General features: G+C 31.6%; 3 protein-coding genes across 3 annotated transcripts in view; 1 reads left to right on the top strand and 2 right to left on the bottom strand.

Annotated features, from left to right (window-relative positions):
• LOC111637459 (phosphoribosyl pyrophosphate synthase-associated protein 2-like) overlaps positions 1 to 4,440 on the top strand; it is a 26,145-nt gene extending 21,705 nt beyond the window's left edge. The window contains exons 9-11 of the mRNA XM_023382949.1: positions 3,461 to 3,607; positions 3,670 to 3,769; positions 4,108 to 4,440. Of these exons, the coding sequence (XP_023238717.1) occupies positions 3,461 to 3,607; positions 3,670 to 3,769; positions 4,108 to 4,172 (312 nt within the window). The 3' untranslated portion in view covers positions 4,173 to 4,440. The remainder of the gene's footprint in view (positions 1 to 3,460; positions 3,608 to 3,669; positions 3,770 to 4,107) is intronic.
• Positions 4,156 to 18,236, bottom strand: LOC111637458. Its single transcript, XM_023382947.1, has 9 exons — positions 18,095 to 18,236; positions 17,946 to 18,005; positions 8,705 to 9,550; positions 8,486 to 8,638; positions 8,254 to 8,411; positions 4,809 to 5,036; positions 4,662 to 4,749; positions 4,461 to 4,573; positions 4,156 to 4,396 (listed from the first exon to the last, which is right to left on the bottom strand). Exons 1-9 carry the CDS (start codon positions 18,125 to 18,127, stop codon positions 4,180 to 4,182), a joined length of 1,896 nt encoding a protein of 631 aa, XP_023238715.1. The 5' UTR covers positions 18,128 to 18,236; the 3' UTR covers positions 4,156 to 4,179.
• Positions 18,237 to 23,340: 5,104 nt separating this feature from the next.
• LOC111637469 (monocarboxylate transporter 12-like) overlaps positions 23,341 to 25,838 on the bottom strand; it is a 34,399-nt gene continuing 31,901 nt past the window's right edge. The window contains exon 5 of the mRNA XM_023382958.1: positions 23,341 to 25,106. Within this exon, the coding sequence (XP_023238726.1) occupies positions 24,736 to 25,106 (371 nt within the window). The 3' untranslated portion in view covers positions 23,341 to 24,735. The remainder of the gene's footprint in view (positions 25,107 to 25,838) is intronic.

Genomic DNA, 25,838 nt, shown 5'->3' with positions numbered 1-25,838 from the left:
AAAAAAATAACTGTAGTAAGAAAAACAAATGAAAAATGCGAACTAATGTAACGTCATATGGTGAGTTTTTGTTCGTATCGTGGAGCAAAATTATGTTCGAATTTCATGTCATATCCTGAAAATTTCGTATGCTGGGGCATTCGTAACCTGAGGTACCACTGTATTTCATTTGGGAAATTTTGTTTTGGTTTGAGAACAAATCAGTTTCCAAACAACTTTTAGGAATGAATTAAGTTCATAAACCAATGTTTGACTATACAGTATTTAAATAAAGCCTTTACTATCTTTTCATAATATATTGGATTCTGTATATGGATATTAAACAATTTCGTTTAGTACTGTACAGTACAGTACTTGAATAAATATAACTGCAAACAGCTTGCATTCACTGTACAATGTATTTTACCCTGCACTCTGTATTTCAACACACTTTGTTTATTAATACATTATCCTGTTTGATTCACTGTATATTGCAAAATATACAGCAGGTCCTTGGAAATTGCAACATTAAGTGAAATGAAGAATAATGTGAAACCAACTTAAATGACAGCACAACCCCTGGAATTATATGTCATTTAACCAACATTGGTTAAATATACATATAATATAATAATAAAGTGACATATAATTCCAGGGGTTGTGCTGCATAGTGCTAAAATTGCCACTTTAATAAAAATATAATACCACTGATAAACATCCTAGTCTGCTTATTTTAACATATAGTAAAGCCACAGTGCAGTATAACTTACAAAAAAAGATGTTTCACTAAAGATATTTTAAGATAAGTTGCATTAATGCTATGCTGTTTTGTCAAAAAGTTTTCAAGTGTTATTAATAGTTTGATATTCAAAATTGATTGGATTTGTTTTGTTTAATTGAAGTAACGTAGCCTGATGAAAGTTTCTGCTAGAATTTATGGTTGTTTACAGGTTCTCTTAATGAATACAAGTTGCCAAAAAAGTCATCAGCCACATCATACTTTGCGTCTGTGCTAGACAGTTTTCATCAGCTTTGTACATGTACAGTACATTGTGCCATACGAATGTATGACAGTCTTGTAACATGTATTTCCCAAACTGTGTGTGACAAAATTCTAAAAAATATTTATCATTACTGAGTTCTTTTTTAAAATTTAATTTATCTTTCATCTTTTTATCCCTGGCTGACTGAAAGGAGGAGGCATTGACTAAAATGTATGTTGCAAAATTTACATGCATCTATCATGTGTATGCATACAAACTCTTTGTAGCTTCTAAAAATGTGGCTTACCAGCTTAAAGATCAATACTGGCTCTTTATGCATTGATTCAGTCTTTATTTTTATAGTATATTTGTAAAATTGTGAGTTTTTATCTTGGTAATATGGAAGTTAAACTTGCCATAATTTTTGTGGTTGATTTTAAAAATCTTGGTATGTCCCAGGAATCTTATTAAATTCAAATTGTGTTGCTAATCCAAATTGCAAAACACTGGAATAAAGGATAGAGGTCCCAAGAGACTAAATAATTTCAAGTATAGCTATTTCTTATAAAGTTTTTTGGATAGCAGATATTTTCTTTGGTGTGCAGAAAATCTGTTGATTGCAATTCTTAATGGATTCTTGGAGGCCCAAGCAATCCACTAAAACAAGATTCTACTATATTAAGACATCTCATATGTGAGATAATTTTGATTAATAATGCAAATCCTGGGTCATTTTGACCCATATAATAAGGTTTTGAACAGACACTCATCAATAAAAAGTTGTACAACCAACATAAAATTGTCTAATTATTGCAAAATTCAGCATACAGATTTGTATAATAATGAGATCCAAACTGGAACCAGAAATATAAACAGAATAGACACCTTACTTGCTTTTTCCAGCAGATTGGAATGGTTTTTCTGAACATTTTTAGCTTTCTTGAGAAGCCTTCAGATTATCTTCTAATTAGAATGTTGATGTTTTAATTTTTAAAATTCATTATGGATTCTATTTTTGGAATGTTTTCTTATTTTCTTTTAGGTGGTACCAGAATGCATGAGCTAGGCCTCTTCATCTTGCTGATTTTCAAGCTTCTTTCTTCCTAGGGGATTGTCATATAATGATTGCCAGCCCATTGGTAGTGATTTACTGTCCCTGTTACCAGCATGCCTTAAAATTGCTACCCAATATCCTGTAAAAAGACTCAGATGTTTGCGTTTAGAATTTTCAGTGTATATGTTTCGAATGCTAGTGCAACACAGTTACACACAGCTGATGGAGTTTGAGAAAGATCACATCATAGAGCTATGGAAAACAGAATGACTGCCATTCTGACCTGACTGAGACAGCATTGGTGTCAGTGAATACATGAGAGCATACAGATATGGTGAGCAGACTCTGGACACACATACACAGATTACTAGGTGAGAAGATTCTCTGATTGTGAGACAAGCACAACAGTTGCAGTGGCATCTTTATCTACCATCTAGACACAGGTGAAAGTATTGCTACAAAACCTTGTCTCATTGGCAGATGATTAGAAGAAACTTTGCAAGAACAATCACTGACTACTGTATATCCTGCCATTAGCATCCCAGCTTCATTTGCAGTAATGCTATGATAGAAGCATGAACTGCTACAGACTAACATTGGAATTCACCACTAAAAATGATGATACAATATTGTTTGGGAACAGATGATCACTGGTGAGCATTCACTCAGCAGGATAAAGCATGCTGGTTTGAAGAGCTGTATCATAAGGTATGAGGGGCATTGATAACACAGCGATACATTCAGGAAATTCTACGCTATCATGTTGCCTTTTATGTCAGAAATGCAAACAGTCAATTTCCAGCAAGATAATGATTACACACATACAACTTGGGTTTCCTGGGAATGTCTTCAACATATTGCCACACTTTCTTTATCTGATTAGGTCCCAATTTGTCACCCATAAAGCATTTTTGAGACCAGTTGGAATGCTAGCTTTGGCTATCTGTGTGTGTGAGGGATATGGAGCAACATCTGTAAATAAATTGGCACAGCAATTGCCTGGATACATGCAGTAATATATTGCTGCATGTATCCAGGCAAGAGTACTACCATATTCTAAAGGTTCCTTTAAATTGTACTATTGTACCATAGGAAATTGCCCTTTGCTATATTATTTCTGTGATCATGAGAACAGAATGAAAGATTTATTTTTATATATCATGTATTTATGAAATTTAAAATGAACAACTTAAGACATGTTTCAAATTGAAGTTTCGTTTTAAAACATTAAAATGTAATATGTTTTCTTTTAATTTTATATGATTAGCATAAAGAATATACCATAGTATAATAGAGAATTATCATGCTTCCCTCATTCTCCTATTTGAGTACTGGGAAAGTGGAACAAGAGCCCTTGCCAGATTTTTAAAACTGTTTGATTGGCATACAGAAATTCTCTCTAAACGAATCAAAATAATAAATGTGAAATTTTGAATTATTTCAGGATGATATGATAGACGACGTTCAATCTTTCGTAGCTGCTGCCGAAGTATTAAAAGAAAGGGGTGCCTACAAAATATACATACTCGCTACTCATGGACTTCTTTCGTCTGACGCCCCTCGACTCATCGAGGATTCTCCCATCGATGAGGTAAGCAGTTAGAATTTAAAGTGTTTAGAATATTTTCATTTCTAATTGTTTTTGTTTTGTAGGTGGTCGTAACTAATACCGTCCCCCATGAAGTTCAGAAAATGCAGTGCCACAAAATAAAAACGGTGGATATTAGCATCCTCATCTCGGAAGCCATTCGCCGTATCCATAATAAAGAATCGATGTCTTATTTGTTTCGCAACGTCACTCTCGAGGATTAAGTCTATTTTGTAATCCATGAAATTAGATCAAAGGGTTATTTGTTATAATTTAACAAGTCGTATTTAGTTAATTCAAAATAAACCTATTTTATTAATGAAATTGTGAGGGAACATAATTACAAAAATGTTCTACGAGACATGATTAAATATCAATTGTGCAGCACATTCCTTTAATTAAAAACTTTGAAAATTTTTTGTATTCAGTTTAATTTTCAACAGGAAAATAAATTACTATATACAACAAAAAGTTGCACGATATCTTTCCTTAACTCTTTGCAGATAATGTTCGACAAACTTCTGAATCAACTCAAATATCAAGAGGCCAATTAGAAGAATTGCAATAAATTTATTTTACAGCTCTGTTTTACCGATTTGATTTTTTGTTAAATTGTATAGATGAGTACATCCATTTTCGAATCCCAAGAGCAGAACTTTGTTGTTAATTATTTCTGCCACTGTCACCTCTCTGATAGTTGAAAATGCTATCCTTTTTGCAGTGAATATGTTATATATGGAAATTGTATTCTTGTCAAACAAAATAACATGATTATCTTTTGCTGAAATTAATCTATTAAAAAAATTGATGCCATTAAATATTTTTCAAATTGAAAATGAATTTATGTTATGCTTACCTATCTTGTGTGCATCGACTGTATGTTTTCAGAATAGCTTGTTTCGAAGTATTTGGGTTTATTACAACCAGACTAATATTAGCATTAGTTGAAATTATTAAAAAAAGAAATCCCTGAAATTAGTTTTAAAATTGTATAGTAGAAAATATTAAAACTAATTAAGAAGACAGCAAAATAATCTAATCAATTTTATAAAATTACCTTTTCAGCTTGAGCCCATAAACATTTATCTATAATCGTATCTTTACTTGCCTTTATTTTGAATATCATTTTACCACTTACGTAGTTCCTAAAATTAATTTATTTTAGTAAATTAACATATATACACCAAAAACAAATATTTCTTACCAAACATAACAGTAGTTCGGTCCACACCCCAATAACATTTCGGGTAATTTTTTTATTGGAAGAAGTGACGTCAGGCTAATTTCCACACGAGAGTCAAGACTACTCAAAGAACAATCGTCATTCTCACGTACATTTAAAATAAATATAGTCGATACGTTGTTTGATAGCATTACTGCACATTTTAACTTCTCTATCTTGCATAGAACAACGGTAGATTCTTGAATATTTCTATAATGATAGAACATTTTAGAATAATTTCAAAACAACCCATCAATTTTATTTTATTACAATCTGAAAAAAACAAGGTAAGTGCAAAGTTGCAATTTTAGATATGTATTAATGTCCACTTTTCTAATGGATCTCTAATTTTTAGTACTTGAAATACTGTTTCTATTAGTCTGTAACTAAAATGAAACTTAAAAATTATTGATTATTTTCTGTGTGTAATATAATTTTAAATTTTTCTTTTCTATAGACAAAATTTAAAATAAGTAATTTTCTTAACATTAAATTGACAATATTGAATGTTACAGAGCCAAATGGTGGTACTAAATAATAATTTTACATTATTTTTGTCCCTTAAAAATCAATGCATGCTGCTCCATAATCGGCTGTTACACAAATAATTCAGGATGAAAGCATAAGCAATGTAAATGCATTTACCTTTCTTTTTTGAAAATAATTTCAATGAAGGAGGTCATGTTTTTCAAGACAGCCATTCAATTCAAGTATATTTAAAGTGAAGGAATGGAATGAATATCTGGTTGTTACACTACATTCTGCCACTAAACGATTCTATGATTAATTAGTTAAGAAAACAAATGTCATGATGAATCACAACTTTTAGTTATAACTTTTCTGAAGTTATATTTAAAAGTTGCGATACATCATGATCCTTGTTTTCTCTAAGCTCAAACATTTTACACATTTTCAATATTGTACATACAACTAAAGCAATGTTATATACTAAATAGTTAAAAACAAAATCCGCAACAAAGGATGGCAGAAAGCAAAGCATATTTAGAAAATATAATTTAATTCATGTTAAACATTTGTGATAGCTTATATTCGTGCAATAGATGTTGCAAATAATGCAAGAAATGTTTTATAATTAACTGTTTCAATAGCAATTTGTCATTAATTAATGCGCAAAATGAGTTAGTGAATGAATTCCAACACACGCACACAGTACAAAACTAAAAGTAATATGGCGCAGCCAATCAGAAACAGTCATGACTATAATATACGGTAGAGCGTCGTTTATCCGAATCAATTGGGGACTGGGGTGGTTCGGATAACTTATTTTTCGGATTACGAATCATGTACAAAAAAATATATTAATTTATCCCATGTTGAAATTTCTCTCCGTTGCGTGTCGCTTCGCGTTGAATTTTCGTCGATGTTAAGCCTAACGAAGACAAATGTATCGTTAAAAATTATTTTTTTATTTTGTACAAACAAAATAAATTTATTGAAAAATATAAAAACAATAAAAAATTTTACTTCAGATGTTAATTTAGTATCAAAAACGTAAAATATTTGAGTAGCCCGAGAAATAGCCGAAGATTGCAGCGCCACAGCACTAGCGAAAATTTAAATTTGCCGACTGGAATGCTTTCTGATAACCAGCTTTCGGATAAACGACGCTCTACTGTATATCTATCCACTGTAAGGAAGACGAATTAAAGCGCCACCAAATGTCTGTAACCTTCGACCTTTTTCAGTTCTGTCCGTTTTAGACATAGCGATTTCCAACACCATATAACAGAAGAAACGCTTGCCAATTACCAAAATCGCCGCATTTTCATTAAGTTGTTCTCATTACATAATTTCAAAAATAAATTTAACGTAACGTGGAAGTCCACATCATTCGCCATTTTTCTTGTTTTTCTCTCCCGAAATTCCCGGCAGTCAGCGTTTGTGTCAATTCTGGCACATCTCATTGGATTGATGCTGAGATTTTAAATACGCCCATTGTACAATACAAGCATTGCATGCCGTCATACAGTTAGAGACTATTTTGTTGTGTTGGAAGAATATTGCAATCCAACAGCCAATATGATAACAATAAGAACTTCACCGATACAGGAACCAATGAATAGAGTTTACCACCAAAAACGAAATATCGAATGTGGGCTAATACTGTTAACTAATATCGATATAGCAATTACTGTGTCGTTGACGGTTAACAATTTCTTTGACTGCACCAGTCTAAGCTATATCATATATTGATAATTATGTATACCATATGCATACGTAAAATTAAGATTAAATTCATTTACCGTTTCTGATAAAGTATTTCATCTCTACTTTTACCATTTTTCTCTTTATTAATTTAAATTTGTAACTTGCTTATTATTACAAATTTTCTCCATAATCAATCAAAGATTTAAATAATACATATACCAATACATTTTAAAAAGTTAAAAATAGTACTACTACTAGTAAAAGCAGAAAATAATCAACAATTCAACTAAAAGCACAATCGCGTGTCTAAGCGAAATTTCACTGAAAATGTTCTTTTAGACGCTTGCTTGCTCGAATTCCACCTCGTAATCTCGAACTGTCTTTGCGTTCGTATAAATAATGATGAAATAGTCAACGTTTTCGCAATAATACGTCCTTCTTTAAAGCATGGCAATATATCTGGAAAGCAGAGCAATAATTTCCGGCCACATTAAAAACCGAAATAGAATTTGGCCAGGAACAGATAAATTGTATTTGACATCTGGCAAGGATAAATCAGGACGGAAATACAAAACGTAATAATATCTTTTCAAGTTTCTGCCAAAACTGAGCACAAAAATCAAAGAAACCAAGTTTTTTCCCTTTACGCGCTGAAAAATTTTTGAGCCAGCCAAATCTTTCGTAATGACCTTCACTCTAGTCACCAGTTCCAATCTCCATGTATAGAAACCAAAAAATTTCCAATCTCCATCTTCCCTGGGATGTATAGAACTAAAAAATTTTAACCTAAATTTATTCTAAAATTTAATGCATATGTTCGAAAATACACATTCGTTTTAGACCTAGATCAAGCATATTGTACATCCATAATGATTTACGAACTCGTTAATATTACAATATTAATTAATTGCACTATTTTTTAACATTTATTATCGTAAAATTGAAATATATAATATATATTATAATTTCATTCTTAAGTTTTGTATGTCAGTCTTTTTGGCCCAATACTTGTTTAAACTTTCGTCTTTAAAATGGGCACGTTAACCATACTATTAATGGGACCATACTCTCATGATAACAGCATGGCTTCGTTCTTCGTATATATTTTTAAGTCGAAAGAAATGTAAAGCAAAAGAAAACTATATCGATTATTTAACCTTCAAGATTAAAGCTAATATACAAGCAACGAAACATCGTATTTAATTTTAAAGTCTACTAGTTTATTATTTTTTTTAAAAAAGCACGAAACTAAGTCTACCTTTCTATTATATTTGATTGCGAGAACAATTTACTCAGGTTTCCATTTTCCCAAATATAACGCAAAACGCTCAGTTCTAATCCACAGTTTCGTTCTTCGGCCACAACCAAATAAACAGAATTTTTGCATAGGAGACAGGAACTTAATAAACAAGTATTCTGAAACGAACAATAATGCGAATAACTGTTTAAATACGTAAAATGAGTTTAATAAAGCTGGTAAAAAAAGTTACTTTTTCGACGCAGTATGTGCAATTTAATGCCCAACTCGATCCGTCTTTGGTCCAAAACGAGCAAGTGGTGATCTGTTGGATAACGATTACTTCGTTCTTACTTTCCGATATTTGGCAATGATGTATTTTCTCAATGCGTTCGTTGTTTTCCGTCTAGAATTCGAAGAATTATCTAAAATAATTGCATCTTTTGTACATGATTATTATTGGTATACTTACTTTCAGACAATGCGATAAATTTGTCGACGCGTTTTCTTTATCTTCTAATTGACTTGCGCATTTAATTTCTTTCGTATGTAATTCTGCACTATTATTCGATATTTCTGTTTCCGTTCCCGATATCCTTTCGTTCGAGGTTATTGGAACAGTTTCTTTAACACCATCGGTAAATTCTTTGAAATTGTTACTTTTAACTGAAAATTCTTCATCGGATAAAACAAAGTCATTGACGTTCATCCGTTTAACTTCGGCAACTAGAAAGGAAAAAATCGTTTTTATTTTCAAGTTTTCTTCTACGTTATTTTCGTTTTCTTTCGGGGGCGTCGGACCTACGTTTCTACTTAAATATTTGTTTCGCTTTGCCAATCGAACAGATCGTCGTAACACGCTAGAACTGTCAACGGAATTGTTCTCATAATCCGAGACATTCGTCGAAGAAGCTGATGAAAGAGAAGACCGTTTTTCCGATGTAACCGTTTTTAAATAATAATAATTTGAATTCTGGTAGTTAGAATCAATATTTCTGATATCTTCGGGCTTAGCCTGCTCTTTAGAAAAATTTGTAATACCTTTCTTGAATTTATTATTATTTTTTACATCATATTCCGATTCCGTATAGTATTTATCGGTGTCTTCGACTTCTTTTAAAACTAAAGACCTCGATTCACAATCTTCATCTGTAATCCGAAGATGGCAGATACCGTCACATTTCTTATTTAAGGTCGAATTTTTTCCTTCTGATTCTTTTAAGTTTTGCTTTTGTAACACGGCTTCGGAAGCAATACTCACATTTTCTTCCCTCGTATCTTTATTTTGCCATCTGGACTGTGCTGCTTTCTCCAATTTCTAAAACAAAAAAAGTGACCGTTTTGATTTATATATATCCTATATATTTTTATTACAAATATTCTGGTGTAAATCCTGTTTTAAAAACTACGCGAAAAATCTTTATCCTCTAACTTAATTACTATTAAATACGAATTGAATTAATTCTTACGGTATTATTTTAGTTCTTTTTTATTCTTTTAACATCGTATCGATAAGTATTCAATATTGCACGTAATGTGTTCTTTTAAAAGTTCACAATAGATTGTTTTAATTGCCTGTCAAGTCTGAAATTAGCTTTGTGTTTGCGTCGCTTAAAATGGTCCTAATAGCTCTTTAATGCTTTATATCTGCTAACGGGCACCTCCGAAATTTTGTTAATTCCAAGAATTCTAATGCATTTTTTCTCTTTAAAAACAAAGATAAACGTAAATATGATTTAACTGACAAAAATAACTTTAAAAACTGTTTCTGTAATAAAATTTCAATAATTTTGATCTAAAACGAAAAATACTCGCTAATTTCTGATTGGTCGAATCTTTGAAACATTTTTTCATTGTCAAAAATTCTCTCCGTCCTGAGATCAAGACAACTCAGGATAAGGAGAATGACTAAACCAATAACAAAGGAAATGGAAATGCTGTGAGGTGTACTACACAAGGTGTACACATCATTTTTCCCCCTTTCTTTGTGTCATGTCATCTTTATCAGCAGTTGCCACATGATTAGTAACGTGTAGGAGAAAACCAACGAGCTAGAATATACTACATAGAGTGGCTGTGACCATGGTTACAGCGCTCTCGGTGGCAACGACGGCTACTATCGACCGCCATTTTACTTTAAGTCAAAACATTGAAGTCTGTACCACGTGTTGGGCAGATTGTCACTTTAGAATCTAATTTTCTCATATAAACGTAGTTTATTTTGTTTGCCCCTAGATTTGAGATTTAAGTAATTAGATAAGTGATATAAATCTAAACGGTTTCATTTCGAATTTAGCTATTTTCTAGATTTTATTTTATTATTATAAAGAAGGTAAGATCAGAGTTTAAAGTGATAAGTGTAGTACTTAACCCTCAATATAACAATATTTTTATAATCTAAGTACGAGCCAGGTCCTGAAGGGCTTTACCCTCAGCCATGTGATTGTTTATTTATAGTGTACTCATCCATACCATACTCAGTAAGTTGTTGATTTTTTCGGAGTGTTTTCTTTTGCAAAATATAGTGTTCTTGTGTTTTTATTATAGTTTTAGTTTGTTTGTGAAAATATTTACAATGAAAAACTGCATTTTGATCTTTGTCATGTTATGAACTACATTACTGAAGTTAAAATCCTACTAAGAGGTAATAAGAAGTTAATAACTATGGGAAATGGAAGAAATATTGCATTTTTCCATCAAAAATGCAGTTTAAAAATTTTATTCAATGTTATCCTGAAAGTTTTACTTTAATAATGAAATTCTTGTTGTGAATTAAAAATAAAAGTTTATATCCAAGTGCCAGCAATCAGTAAAAATGTAACTATTTTTCAAGACGTTCATTGCAACAAATTTCAGTCAGTGTCATCTAACCAATATGATATTTATACAGGTTTCCCTTGATTAACACAGTTTTTATTAATTAATGCAGGTCTTATTATGGTTTTCAGCTACTTTCCACTAATCATGAGATCATTAAAACATTTAGTTCTTGTATAGCTAACATTGAAAACAAAAACAAATGTGTTGCTTATGTTACAAATAACAAACTCCTTGTTTTTTCATTAGATTTTTATATACAAATATTTATCTATTGTCATCATCATACTTAAGATCATTTTCATGCTGTTACAGTAGAAAGTGAAAATGATTACTGGTACTTTAGACATTAAACTGGAAATGATTAAATATTCAAACACAGTGAAAGTAAAGCTAAGATTAGAAGAGAACCAGGCTGCAATGAGTCAATGGTACACATTATTTTGGCACTATTTTGGAAGACATTTTAACTTTTTGGTTAGAAGAATAATCAAAAGCAAATTCCAACTGGTATCAAGATCAAGGCTCTTACCTTGTTTTCATGACTAAAAGAAACAAAATGGAAAGAAAATACTCTAACATTTATAGCAGGCAAAAAATGTTTATAAACTATGTCTAGAGCAGGAAGGAGTAATTATTTATTATGACATCATCACAATGCTGGGATGCAATGCTCTCCACCTCAAATTAGTACTGTAGTGTCTTGCCCCTGTACATCATACTTTTCTGATAACAATGGAGTTGTTCCAGTTATCTAATCTAACTCCTTTCAGAAGAAAAGTTTTGAATTGAAATAACGTGACTTCCAGTTTGCATCAGAAGTTTATATCGGTATGTAGTTAGTCAGGGCCTCCTGCCCATAAACTTTCTATATCTGGTTTTGATTTTCAAGTATCTAGTTCTGTTCTCAAGATTAAGGAAGAACAGACAGACAGTGGGAATTTATAGATCTACAATTTTTTCAAATTGCAGCCCAATGAGCTAGTTATGAAAAAAGTTAAAACAACAGGAAAAGGTACAAATGCAGATGTAGATACAGCATTCACATTTCTTGCTAAATTACAGAAAATAACTATGATAATCATGAAATCTTTAACGTGCACAAAACTGGCCTTTATTGGTGGAAAATTCCATCAACTTTTTAGGAAGAAGTGAAAAATTACAACCTTTCTATAAAGCACTCAAAAATTACATAAGTTTTATGTGAAGGTGATGAGGTGATGTTGAAGGGGACTTTAAATTAAAACTGTTAGCTTTTTATTGAACCTAGAACTGCACTTTAAGATAGTGCAATAAACAATCTCCACCAGTTATTTGGTGATCAAATAAAAAGGAATGTGTCACCCAATCCATGTTTAAAGATTTATTTTTGTCTGGCAGTTGAAACATATTATAAATCTAATTTATCTTTCCAAAGTCTTTTGTTACTTAGTAATACCTCTGGCCATCTTAATACAGTTAATGACTTAATAAATAATATTAGATTGTCTCATTTTACCATCAAATACAACTTCATTATTATCATATACAGACCATGGTACCATTGCAATTTTTAATGCTTATTTTATTATAACTTTTTCACAAGCAATTGAAGCTATAATGAAAGAAGATGCTATTGTTGCTATTCAAGAAATTTAGAAAAATTCAATACTAAACACTCACTAGAAAACATTCATGATTTGTGGGAAGAAAACCTGCAGCTGCATGAGATATATTTGGAAGAAACTTTTGCAAAAATGAATTGGTGATTTTAGCACATTAAACATTCTGTAAGCAGTGTTATAGAAGAAATGGTTGCTGGATAAAATGGAGTAAAGATCTTGGTTTTGAAAACATTGATACAAAAAAATGTTTGTGAGTTATTGTAATCACAATCAAAAGACTTGAGTTATGATATTCTTCAGGAAATTAAACACCACATATAATACAAAGAAGCAATAAAATGTGATGAAGACAAAATGTTCCAAAGTAAAGAAATTTGAAAACTTGTTTAATATTGTAGAATTGTTCAAACAACAATTAATGGATATTGACCCTAATCTTAATAGAAGCTTACACTTTCATTATAATCTGGAGAATCAAATTTATTATCAGAAAAATTTGATGAAAAGAGTTAAAATTGTTCAGTTTACTATATATAAATTTTTCTGTCAAAAAACACTGTGCTGAACTTGTTCAATAAATGAAGTGTGCAATGCCATAATGTTGTAAATGCTAAAAAAAAACTTTTCAGGAGAGGTAAAAAACACTTTTTATAAAGAATGAATTCATTTCAATTTTACAATAAAATGGTAAAAAACTCTCTAGGTTACACATTCTCTGCAATATCAAAATGATGTAAATATAAGCCAAAACATTTTAAGCACCAAAAGTCACGTGACTTGCACTCTGACACTTTAACCGTTATACCTTCATATAAATTCATCTTCAAAATACAGCCACTTACCACTTACAGTGCCAATATTACCACAATATTCTTTTGAGGCAGAAAACATTGCATTTAGTATTCAATTCTTCAATAAAAACATATTTAGAGAAAAATGGCATTTACAACATTATGGCATTGCACACTTCAAATATTAAACCAACAATTATTATTATATTCCTTCAGAAGAGTATCATATTATATACTTTGTTTATAGGATATATTTAAAAATTTTGAGCCTTACTAATATGATCATAGATCAGTCATACTTTTCTCCATTGATCACTTTAATGGATTAAGACAATTTTGAAGAATGCAGAAATATTGTGGGATTAAATAACCATGTTAATCAAGGAATATTTGTAAACACTATTATTTTTAACAGCCAAAGAATATTGTGCATTTACAGTGGGTGATTAGTTAACGAACATAATCCATTCCAAGACCATGTTAACTACCTAAATTGTTCGTTAACCGATTATCCATTTTTCATAGATTTGTTTGGTAATTTGATTAATTTGTTCTGTTGACCCCAAAAAATACATAAAAAATTATATACTTTCTTACTATGTTTAATGTAATAACAAACTGAAAACAATCTCTCCATTTTTTCATGGATTTCTTTGTTTCTTAGATATGATTTTCGTTATGCCTTTATCTGCTTCATTCTTTTTAATTATATCTTTCATAGCTAAGATTGTGCTTACTATCAATATGTTGAAGCCATACTGCCTGGCAACATCAGACATCTTCTTACTCTCTACCTGGACAATTATCTCTTGTTTAGTTTCTATAGTGAACACAGTTCTTGACACACTACTCTTTTCAGGCCCTATAATATTATCAGTTTTCTTAAATAAAAAGTTCAGAAAAGCACTTAAAAAATTCAGAGAACAGAAATTAACTAGTGCAAAAAAGGTTATGTATACAACTGTGAAAGTTTCATTCCATAAACTATTCATAGATGCCATTAAAATATAATTTTACAAATGTTAAAACTCAGCATTGCTTCTTCTTGTGTTTGTTCTGAGAAGTTTTCGTTATCTGAACGTATGTTTGTTGTCCGAACATAAAAATCTTTCGCAAAAGTGTTCGTTGTCCAATATGTTTGCAGTCCGAACTGTTTGTTAAACTAATCACCCACTGTAATTTTAAATTGTGAATTCATTTTCAAAGATATATTAACATTTTTATTGAATAAAATTTTAATATTAAAATTTTATCCAATTACATCATCTTTATTATAATTTTCCAGGCAATATCAAGCCTTTTGGCTAATTATAAATATGTTATATGTTTCTGCATCAAATATACAGAGAAAAACTGTTTTGAAAATATTTTTGTTGCACTGCAACTTGTACTTTATTATCTTGTAGTTTAATCAACAAAAATTTCTGCAAGTAACTTTTATTTGATTAAATTTAACAACTCAGTCAAATACTGCAAAAACCATTGTTGCAGAATAAAAACAAATTGACATTACCAAAACAAAATACATTAAAAAGGAAAATAATAGAATATATAAAAATACAAAAAATTAACATAAGAATGAATTTAAACGAAGGAATATGATTAGATAAAAAAATGGAAAAATATGTAATAGCTCAAGAGAGAGAGAAACAACCCAGAAACAATCATCAAAGAACAAGAGAGGTTCAACTGGAAGATACTGTTTTGAACATAGAAATGTTTATCTTTACATCATTTTATAGGATGGTCAAGAATAATGAATTTAAAAAGTATTTAAATTTTTATAGTTTTTAAGGAGTTTTAAGAAATTTTTGCATTGGATACATAGTATATGTTTGTATGAAGTTCGATTAAAAAATTGAAAGAAAATTAAACAGTAAGTAATGTACAATTAATATATTTTAGCAAATTGTAACCAGAGAATATATATATCAATCAAGTACATAAAAATAAACATGGTCCTGTAGAAAACTTGAAAACTAGAAGAATTTTATTTGCATTTTTAAATTATATTTTGGTTCATTCTTTACCTAATTTGGTTCATCTATTTACAGATATTTCGCATAATTGTTAAATAATAATATATTTTTAAAAAGAAACATTTTCAGACAGCCAATCAACTTTTATATTTATAAGAGAAAAGTGTGTTCTCACAGTTCTGAGACCATCTCAAAAATTGTTTTATCTCACAATATTAAAAAATTCACCATCTTTCAAACTTTCCCACTAAAAGAAGGTCTGAAAAGCAAGCCTTATACTTTCTAAAAGATTGTTGTAGGCAGTTTTAGTCAGAAATCCCCAACAGCAGGGAAAAACAATATTATTAGTCCAGTTTGCAATCTTTTTAGGTGCCCCATTTTGTAAAATTTCTTGCACCCCTATGTTTTTTTTAAAAAAGGATATTATGTACCTTTAGTTTGCTTACAATGTATTTTATTCTGATACTAAAATTATAAATTCTTAGTTTTTGAATAGCAGACCAATTATATTTCAAATAAAAGTAAAATAGCATACATATATTTAACGCTAAATAAAATCAAAGATTAAAGTTTACCTTGGTAGTTCGGTTAGCTTCAGTTGGTTAAGTTAGGTTAACTACATTTTTAGTAGACGTTTCCTTTTTTTCTTTTTAGGTATTCCTTTCTTCTGTCTACTAAAAATATAGTTAACCAAACCAAACCACTTAAGCTAACTGAAGCATAGCCATTGGGTCTACCAAGGTAAACTTCAACCAAATCAAATTGTGTGACTGGTTATATTGTGGTCATAACTACAATAACTCACATAATATTACAAAATAAACGTACAAGTTGTGAATGTTCTTAATGCTGTATTATAATGAAACCAATGGAAAAAATCTACTATATAAACCAGGGATGTGGAGTCAGAGTCAGAGTCATGGAGTTTTGGTGATTTAGCAGGAGTCGGAGTTGTCAAAAAATCCACAAACTCTGACTCCTTTTTACTTCCCAATTTGTTATGTATATAAAACGGAAAAGTATTGGAATCATGCCAAATTTGACCCTCTGGATTTTTTTGTTTGCAAATCTACATGTTTGGAGACCTCCCAAACCCCTCAAAAAAGTCAATAAAAGGGGAAAAATTCACGCACGTGTGTTGGCGTCTAATTTGTTTAATTTCTTAAATTTTACCCATTCTGAGATATTAAACAATATTTCAGAATGGGTAAAGTTTAAGAAACAAAATGTGGCACTGTGGCTTGCATATAAAGGGGCATTAATACTATTAAATTTTGGTTCTTAATTAAAGGTCGACAGGGTGAAGACATAAAAGTGGTCATGTGTCATATCTCTTAATGAATATTTTACTCGTTATTAACGTTCAAAATTTAAAATAAAATAAAACTCGTCTCTACCCTCAAAGTAAGCTTTTATGTCATTTTATAATAGTACAGTAAAACCCGTTAAGATGTTCTCGCCTAAGATGTTGGAATGTATATGGGGACATGATTTAGTTCAACCACTTTGACACTTAATAACTAACTCCTGTGTCCTCATCTGACTCAGATTCTGACCACTCCGGCCACAGAAATTATTAGGCTTCAAACAGGGTAAACAAAATTATGCCCCACACACACAGTCTAACATACACACATATAGAAAAAAAAAACTCAAATCTTTTGCATATCTCGAAATTTCAAGGTGTCCTGAGTCCAAAAATGTACAAATTTGGAAAGGGACATTTTTTGACTGAGCACTACACTTTCCTTCTGTTATATATAACAGCTGGAAAAGTAAAAATTATCAAATATATATTTATATATTGACTGTGTCATTACTTAGAGGAGTCTTTTAGCTTTGGAATAAAAAGTTTCTACGTTCTATCTTTATTAGAACTCTATTTATTGAATCTTTTATTCTGAGGTCATGTGACGACATCAGAATTTCTGGGTCTCTTTCAGTAACAAGTTCTCCCTTGGTCGGAGTCAGAGTTGGAGTCGGATGGTAAGGAAAAGTCGGAGTTGGAGTCGGTAGATTTTTACACAACTCCATAGCCTGATATAAACAAACTGCATTTGAAAACAATCCCGATTTATGGGCACAGAGACCCACTGAATTTGTCACCCCGTATCAAAGTGAGATGGGCATTGGTAAAAGTTAAGGAAAAGTTGTCTACTTTTTTTAAATTACTTAGGAGGTAATTAGGTGAAGTGTAACGAGCAGTGACGGTTCTGGGTGATTTGGCAGAAGGGGCACTTTTACTAGTTTTTTTCTCCAAAGAGATTATGCTATAAGATTCTAGGACCATGTGCAGAGGGTCGGGAACCCCAAATTGTAGACCCTCCCTTAGATTCCATTTCGATTTAAAGGGAAAGTGCCCTTCACTCCGAACTGCCCCCAAACCACGACCATTCGTCACATTTCAAGTAAGTATTCATTAATTAAAAAAAAAAAAAATAAGACACCCGGTAGAAATGGCCTGAAACGTAAGCTACACGAATAAACTAACATTTAAAAAAAAACTTTAAATTCCTTCGCACCTTTAACTTTCTTTCTTTCTTGGCCACTTCTCTTTTCATCGCTTCGATTTGTCGTTTCAGCTGCAACATATTTTTAAAAACGTAACATGAAGCTTTTAATATGAACTTACTACGATTATCAACATCAAAAAATCTTGCAAAAGAAATACCTGCGTTAAACTTATGTTTTTATCTGTTTCCATACTACAACGTACAAAATCCCCGATTATAAAATATTCACTTTCAAATCAAATAAACCGCTAAGAAACTCGTGGATCGTTTCTTATGTAAAAGCGACATCTACGCATAAAATTATATGACACTATCAATCTCATTTATTTAATAACAAACTGACAGAAACGTTAATTATGTTATTAATTAACTCTAAAAAATAAATTTAAAATTATTTACAGACATTTCGCACCATTTTTAAGGGTTTTAAGAGATTTCTTGACAAAAAAATAATTTTTCCGATCCGACGCGCAACAGCAGCTTTTGGCTTGGAGTCTTTTTTTTTAAACTCTTTTCGCCCTGTGGGCACTAAGAGGGCCTCTTTATCAAGCCCATTATGGGTTTGGCCAGGTCCACAATGGAGCGGTGATGAGGGACGGGCCGACATATTCGGTCGGACCACCCTCCGAGATATTGCTGGGAATTTATCGACCGGTCCGGATTTGATCCCGAGTGCCCCAGAGCGGTAGGCTGCCACCTCGACCACTCGGACATCCGGCCATTTTTGGCTTGGAGTCGAATATTTTGAGATTACAACTAATGAAATAATACTACAGTGCTTAGAATAATAATAATACAAACAGAAAAGTTGTCGCCCGGTAACGTTGCTTTAGTTAAGCTGTTGGAAGTCATTTAAGTGATTTACTCTTATAAAGGAAACGGCTTTATTGCAGCTGTTTTCCTGTTTGTAAACGATATTTTCATATAAATCAAAATGTATACTCAAAATAATGCACATACTTATAGCTGATTTTATAAAAATTATATAACATCGGAGAGACTTACCCCCAGTCTAAAATTGTTACAATTTGCAGTTTGCAGATGCCATCTTAGATGTGTCTTCAGCGCCTCCAAACTTCGCTGCATTAGTGTTTCAATAGCTAAATTAACAAACTCTGTTTGAACAAAACCATTTTAAGCGGCTTTTTCAGACAACTAATTGGAAAGAATCTGAAGATCGCGTATTGTGTTTAATTCTGGCGCATCGCTTTGATTCATTGAAACGAAACATTGGTAAGCCAATGATTATTTTTAATCATTGGCTTACCAATGTTTCGTTTCAATATTGAATTTCAGTAGGACAATATAGCATATATAATCACGTAATCATGAAGCCTAGCATATTTAAGGCTAGTTGTCACCTGGGTGAGATGGCGCAATCATCCACCGTTGTCAGAAAATGTCGCCAACTTTTGTCATGTGGCTTAAATACAAAAGTATAACTTTCACAAATAACTAAAATAATAAGAATTATTTTAACTAAAATAATAAGAATTATTTTAGTTATAATTTACTTTTTTTTGTCAGATTAAGTATTTTCCAATATTTTTCGTATAATTGTATAAATTTTTATGAAATAAATGTCTACACATTTTTATCCGGTATGTACTGTACAGTATATTCATAAGCAAACATACTGTATTGATAAATTATTTGTATGAATTATTCATTACATTTTTCAGTTTTATATACTTATTTGTAACTTTTATAATCTATCTAGATTCCTGTCTTAGATTCATAACCATTAAAACAATAATCCTATGCTATCAATTATAAATTAATTAATTTTTTATGATCAATTACAGTATTTCAGAGGCATTGAATGCGATATTTTATGAAAATAATTCATTTTTATCTTCTGTTTGAAAAATAATCCCATTGTTATTACACAGTTCTGTATAGCAATTATTGTAACCTCCATATCTTCCTGTTTACACTGTTTATGTTGTTAAATATTCTTGAAGTACGAAAAATTTAAATTTTGAACTCTATATCATCTAACTTCGACTTTGTCCCAACTGTGAAATATTATACATGCCATATCAACTTGTAAAAAAAAGCAGGGGCGTGCCGTGACATTTGATGATAAGGAAGCTGTGTTTCTGTAACAAGCCGACTTCCAGGAGCAATCAGTCAGTGATGGTCTAGGGTCCATTCGTATTCGTTTGTTCGATAAGCCAGTAAAAACCGTAGACTTCTCTAAATGTATTTTTAATTAATAGATTATCTAACGCACTTAATAAATAAGCATGTTCAATATAATTAACTCTGTTATATTAGATTTAATAGATTCTCTACCCCTCTAAATGCCAATTCTCGCTTCGATAACATATACTAATTAAAATATAATATATCTATTAGCCGTAACTATCTCGTTATAATTTTCAATATTTATTTTATATTGTGTACTAATGTTAAATTCTATTCTATTTTGATTTCCAAATTGCTTCAATTTTACGAAAGATTCGATGCGAGATTTAGGATTTTCGTGTCTTTTGCCAGCTTTACTAAAATTATTTAAATCGTCAAAGCCAATCTCATTCCACACACTAATTTTATTTGAAAATAGTAGGCATGGCCAACAAAACAATTTTTGCATTTTTATGCATCCACAGAGCCATTTTATATCTTCATAAATTTTATCGTGAAAATGTTTAACAATTTTTTTTGTCGACGTATTTATATTTAATTTAGGCATTGGTCTTTCTCTTTTAACAATGCTTTCTTTTTCATTATATGGTCTTAAGCCAAAACTTTTTTTAAATAAATTTTCAATACTTGCAATTACATTCTAAATTGCTAGCTATAATATAAGGGCTAAAATTAGAAATAAAATTATAAAAAGTTACTTGTTAAAATAAAATGTGTGATCGATATACAATTATACATACCTGGTACAAAATATTCAATTGTATGAATATAGTTTTGTGAAGAAACGTAAATAAAAATAGCATAAAATATTCTTTCCTTTTTAAATATTAAAACAATCCACTTAGTTAAAAGTGCTCTCTATCAGTTACTCGTGGATGGAATCAGAGACGATCTTGTTAGGTGTGTGGTGCGTGCATGCATGCCAAATTCCGAGGGTGCTGATACCGGTTAATGTCAAATGCCTCTTTTGTCGCATCACTAGTATATCTCAAAGGACGCGACAGGGTTGTTGTGAATTTTAAACGTTTCTCACCATAGCTGTAAAAATCTAAATACGTTAAACTTAATAGATTGTCCGTCATTTGTTTTCTAACTAATTCGTTTTAGGACCAGGTGTTGTCCACGGAAATTTCCAAAATTTACAACTTTTCGGTCACTCTCGTCGAACTGGAAAAATTTCTGTCTTTATTACATCTAATATTTCGAAGAAATCAGTCCCCACTGTACTCGGCTATAGATTGGTTCGGTTAAGCTTTCGTTTAAGTAATATTCCGGCTCTTTTGTCAGGGTTTTGTTTATGTCCCCAATTCCCTAATCGCTTAATTATTTAACTACTTCTTAAGTAGAAATAAGTCGAAACCAGTTACTTTATACTCGAATATTTGTAGTCTCGGGGAGAAAGTGGAAAGACAAATTTTTATGACAAACGGATATATAAATCGTAAATTTAAGGAAAATGAATTCTAGAGCTTTTTCTGTACCTGGTGCATCTCTCTCATTCATTAAATTTAATTGTAAATGACGCTGTCGAAGTAACAGTTAATTTTTAACATTATACAAGAATTGTACACGTTTTTTTCTACATCCCCTTAGAGATGGGACATACGAAATCGTAATATCACTGGTTTAACATTGAAATCCGTGAGTAATATAAAATCGCAGAGCGAATAAAAATATCAAATATTTTAATGGATTTTTTAAAACTCCCGTCAACCATACAGAACTATCGTAAAAACATACCAGTAAATTCTTATCGGTTGGGTTAAGTTATAAATCTACTCGTGATTCGCGTAATCGGGCGAGGGCGGCCAAATATCTAGCGGGCGGGCGGCTAACAGCCCGGAACCGGTCCTGGATAGAATTGGATGCGGTATACGTGTAGCATCCACCCAAGATCCTAGGCTTCCACCGGCTAAACCGGGTGAGGTTGGTGCTCTGTAAAGCGCATGCGCGAATCTGGCTTTTTGGATGCTGACGATACAGCGCTTCCACTCCGTCACTAATACTCGAATATACAATAGCAATCTTATCTTTTTTTCACGTGTAGTATAGAAATTTGTAATAAGATACATAATGCGGTTATAATAAAATATTGTGCGATTATTTTCATATAATTAAACTTAATATGTATTTATTTTTTAGAAAATACAAGGGAAGCGGCGCATCCACCGCTTCCAATGACGGCACGCCACTGTCAGCAGCAGTGTCCATATTCCTTCGCATTTAGAAAAAATCGTGGACAAGTATCCTTAAAAGCACAAATACATGTTGTTATAGATTTTTCTTTCCAGCATATATTTCTTTCATTTTTTCCAATGATTTAATATTATGAAAGCATATTAAAGTTTTACGCAGTAGGAGGATTGACAGTTTTGTACGTATGAAATAAAGTTAAAAAGTTTTAAAATGTTATCTGTACTATAAAAATTACTAATTTTTGCAAAAAGAGGCATTTGATAGTTTTTCCTTTTTACTCTTTCCGCCTCATGGGCACTGAGAGAATCTTTTAATCAAACACATCGTGGGTTCCCTACGATGGGCTTGATTAAAAGGTTTGGTCCACAGTACGGAGGTAACTTGATGAGGAATGAGAACCAAAAGTTCCAACGCCGAGAAACTCCTTGGGTTTTCGACCTGTGTGGATTAATTTCCGGATCCCCAGATCAGTAGGCTGACAGAGTAACCACTCGATCATCCGGCATCGGCATTAGATAGATAGATAGATAGAACTGTTGCTATCACATTGCATTTCCTGCTCTTAGGATAGACACATGATCTTATCTTGGATGAGTTTAACAATGTAATCCAGTTATTACGCATTTTAGAAGGCCAACAGTCACGAGGCCTTACAACTGCAAAAGTTAAATTTCTATAAAACCTGTCCTATAAGTAATACAACGATCCATTAAACGCTATTTTCTAAAATAAATTCACTTGATCAAATTTTCGGAAAATTTAGCAGAATAACATAGATTCAATTTAATAAATGGGGAAAATTCGCAAAATTCGACAATAGAATAAATGGGGTAAAAATTAGATCGGAAACTGGCGCGTCCTCATTTCCTTATATTAGTCGATCGATGATGACTTTGTGGCTCTTTGGAGGCTGATAGAATCACTTCTGGCGCAGAAAATGTAGTAAGTGAAATGTTGAAACCACAATAGACTATATCAGAAGTAGAAAAAAACACAAAGAAATGTTAATGTATTTACATCAGCTAAAAAGAAATTACGAATGTAATAAAACACCATATTCTGAAATAAAAAAAAAATTAACTTTATTTCTAAATGTAATCTTTACTTTTACAAGAAAACCATTTTCGAAAATATCCAGAGATTCGGGATATTTTTATTTCAAAACGGAAGTCACCATCTTCACATAAAAATAATATGTTCGAAGCTATTCGCGAAGCATCTAATGTCGCTCGAGAAAAAATTTGAATTACAAATGAACATTCCACGAAATAATGGTATCAAAATCCTTGACTAAAATGGACGAAAGAAACATCGAACGAAAGAAACACGTTACCGAAGTTACACGTTAAGATAATAGGCACCAATGGTATGTCCATTGAACCTACGCTTTTCTTCTCTACTTTATTCTCGACCATAATGTTCGAAATCGCTCGTTTTGGCACATTTCCCCGCTCGCTCGTATCACAGTGAAACTCTTACATAAATATATTACAAATCCAATTATTACACGTTTTTACAATCAACTAGAAATAAAAATCTATTTTTCTGCTAAAAAAAAATCAGAGAACGAAAACGAAAATTAAATTACAATTCGGATATATTACAGGATCTACGCTATATAAAAATTAAATTACTTTTCCTCTTCTCCAAACGCCGATCTATTTGTCGACTATTATGCAGAAAATAGTGATATATTGTGCAATTCTTTTAAGTACGAGACGGCTTAAGTTATATACACGTCAAGGAACTACTAAGCCGAGAACAATTAAGGCAGAGTACGAGATTAGTTTTGTGCAGGTTACATTTAAATTATTTTCGGAATTTATTGCTCGAATGAAATAATCGAGCGGAATCTAACTAATTAAGAGACCAATGGTTTTGAGTGCGAAACAAAGTAGCCGAGTAATTTAAAATACGTAGCAAATAATCGAGGAGTTTGACAAAATTGAAGAATCTTGATATCGAATAACGTTTGACTTTTCCTAACTTTCCATTGGTACGTTCTTCCATTTTTTTCACTAGGGATTAATTCGTCGCTATTCCGAGTTAGTTAGACGCAGAAAAACCCACGCTCTTTCTTGCCGGTCGACGAATTGCAAGCAAATGTCGATCACGGCAAAACAAGATGGCTAACAAACGAAATCTAGAAATTCCCGTCGAATTCAAACGTATCGATTCTCAATTTTAGTAAAATTTCCTCGATTTTCGTTACGGAAATCTTAATCTACTATTTACTATACACGTTTCGTAAATAATGTTAAGAATAATGTAAAATACACACAGATTTTCAAACATTACACTACCGAAAAAAATAGAAATTTGATAATGCACCTTTTAAATATATGCGATGAAATCCCTTACACGCCGTTTAATTATATAATTTATATAATATATAATTCTTAATATATATATGTATAATTTTCCCGATAATCGTCGATATTTACATTGCATTTTATACAATATTTGTGCTATTCAGTGGATTTTCGTGAATGGTAATAAAATTTTCATCTTTAAGATGTACTCGTTTCTCGTCAAGAGATTTTTTGTTTAAATCTACCGACAAGCTGTTTATGTAGCCATTGCATTCGCTGCTGGAAGCGATTGTTTTATTGCAAATACTTTCCGGGCTTTTCTCTTCTTCGAATCGTACTTTCTCCTTCCTATCCTTTACTTCCGACGCTTCGTTATTGTTCAACAAGCTCGAAGAACGTGCCGGTTTCCGAGATTTGGCTACCGGAACCACCATCACTCCCGACACAAAAATGCAGATGCCGGTCAAATAGAAGGTCACGTCGTAGTTTCCGGTCAAATCGAACAGCCAACCTGAAATTAAACCAATTCGTATTTTAATCGATTGAGTTAAAGTTCATCCAATAACGAAGAAAAAAAGCAACAAAAATCAATAACTACAATAATGTTGCAGATTAAAAATTCATAATAAATTTTTTAATCTGCAACTAGATTTCTACGAGTAACTGAATTGTTTCGAAGTGTAGATCAATCGAAAGGATGTTATCAATTCATATTTGATGCATTGAATATAGTTTGAAATGAATTAAATAATCTAAGTTACTTGGCATTAGTTGCTTCAGATATTTTATTATAGATAATTAACTGAGAAAACGTTCACAACGGATCTCTGAAAGTTATACTTCAAAATATTCTCATCAGAAAAATGGCCAGTTTTTTCAAATTTTTCTACATTAACGTTTACGATTTTTTGTGATTCTGTAGTCCAAGTATATAAAGCTTCTATTATTTCAAGTTTTGGTATAAACATGCAGACCAATGGAGAACACATCCGTTTCCAAATATGAAATGGTCTGTCTTTGATTCCTTTGTTGCTTCGGCGTGTACTAGCATTGTATCACTGTTTTTTGGCCTTTGTTGATGGTGTCGATATGGCAAATAAAAGTAATAGCAGCAAGTTCAAATAACCAATATAAATGAACAAATAAACAATGTCAGTTATTGCTACCAAAATCGTTTGACTTTGATGCGATTGCTTGACTCTCGTCCGTAAATTCAAATGAGTTACAATGTTCTTTATTATAC

The sequence above is a fragment of the Centruroides sculpturatus genome, unplaced genomic scaffold (assembly GCF_000671375.1).
Source record: "Centruroides sculpturatus isolate CEXI.00-Female unplaced genomic scaffold, Cexi_2.0 scaffold1149, whole genome shotgun sequence".
NCBI lineage: Eukaryota > Metazoa > Arthropoda > Arachnida > Scorpiones > Buthidae > Centruroides > Centruroides sculpturatus.
This window is presented reverse-complemented; position numbering and strand designations above follow the sequence as displayed.

What these genes read in the sequence shown, in the direction of transcription:
- LOC111637458 (XM_023382947.1), bottom strand. Translation starts at nt 18,127, where the DNA reads ATGGAAACAGATAAAAACATAAGTTTAACGCAG. An exon ending in GCACATACTGCGTCGAAAAA is followed by an intron (nt 8,412 to 8,485) that starts GTAACTTTTTTT and finishes TGTTCGTTTCAG; the next exon opens with AATACTTGTTTATTAAGTTC. An exon ending in CAATCAAATATAATAGAAAG is followed by an intron (nt 5,037 to 8,253) that starts GTAGACTTAGTT and finishes CTATCATTATAG; the next exon opens with AAATATTCAAGAATCTACCG.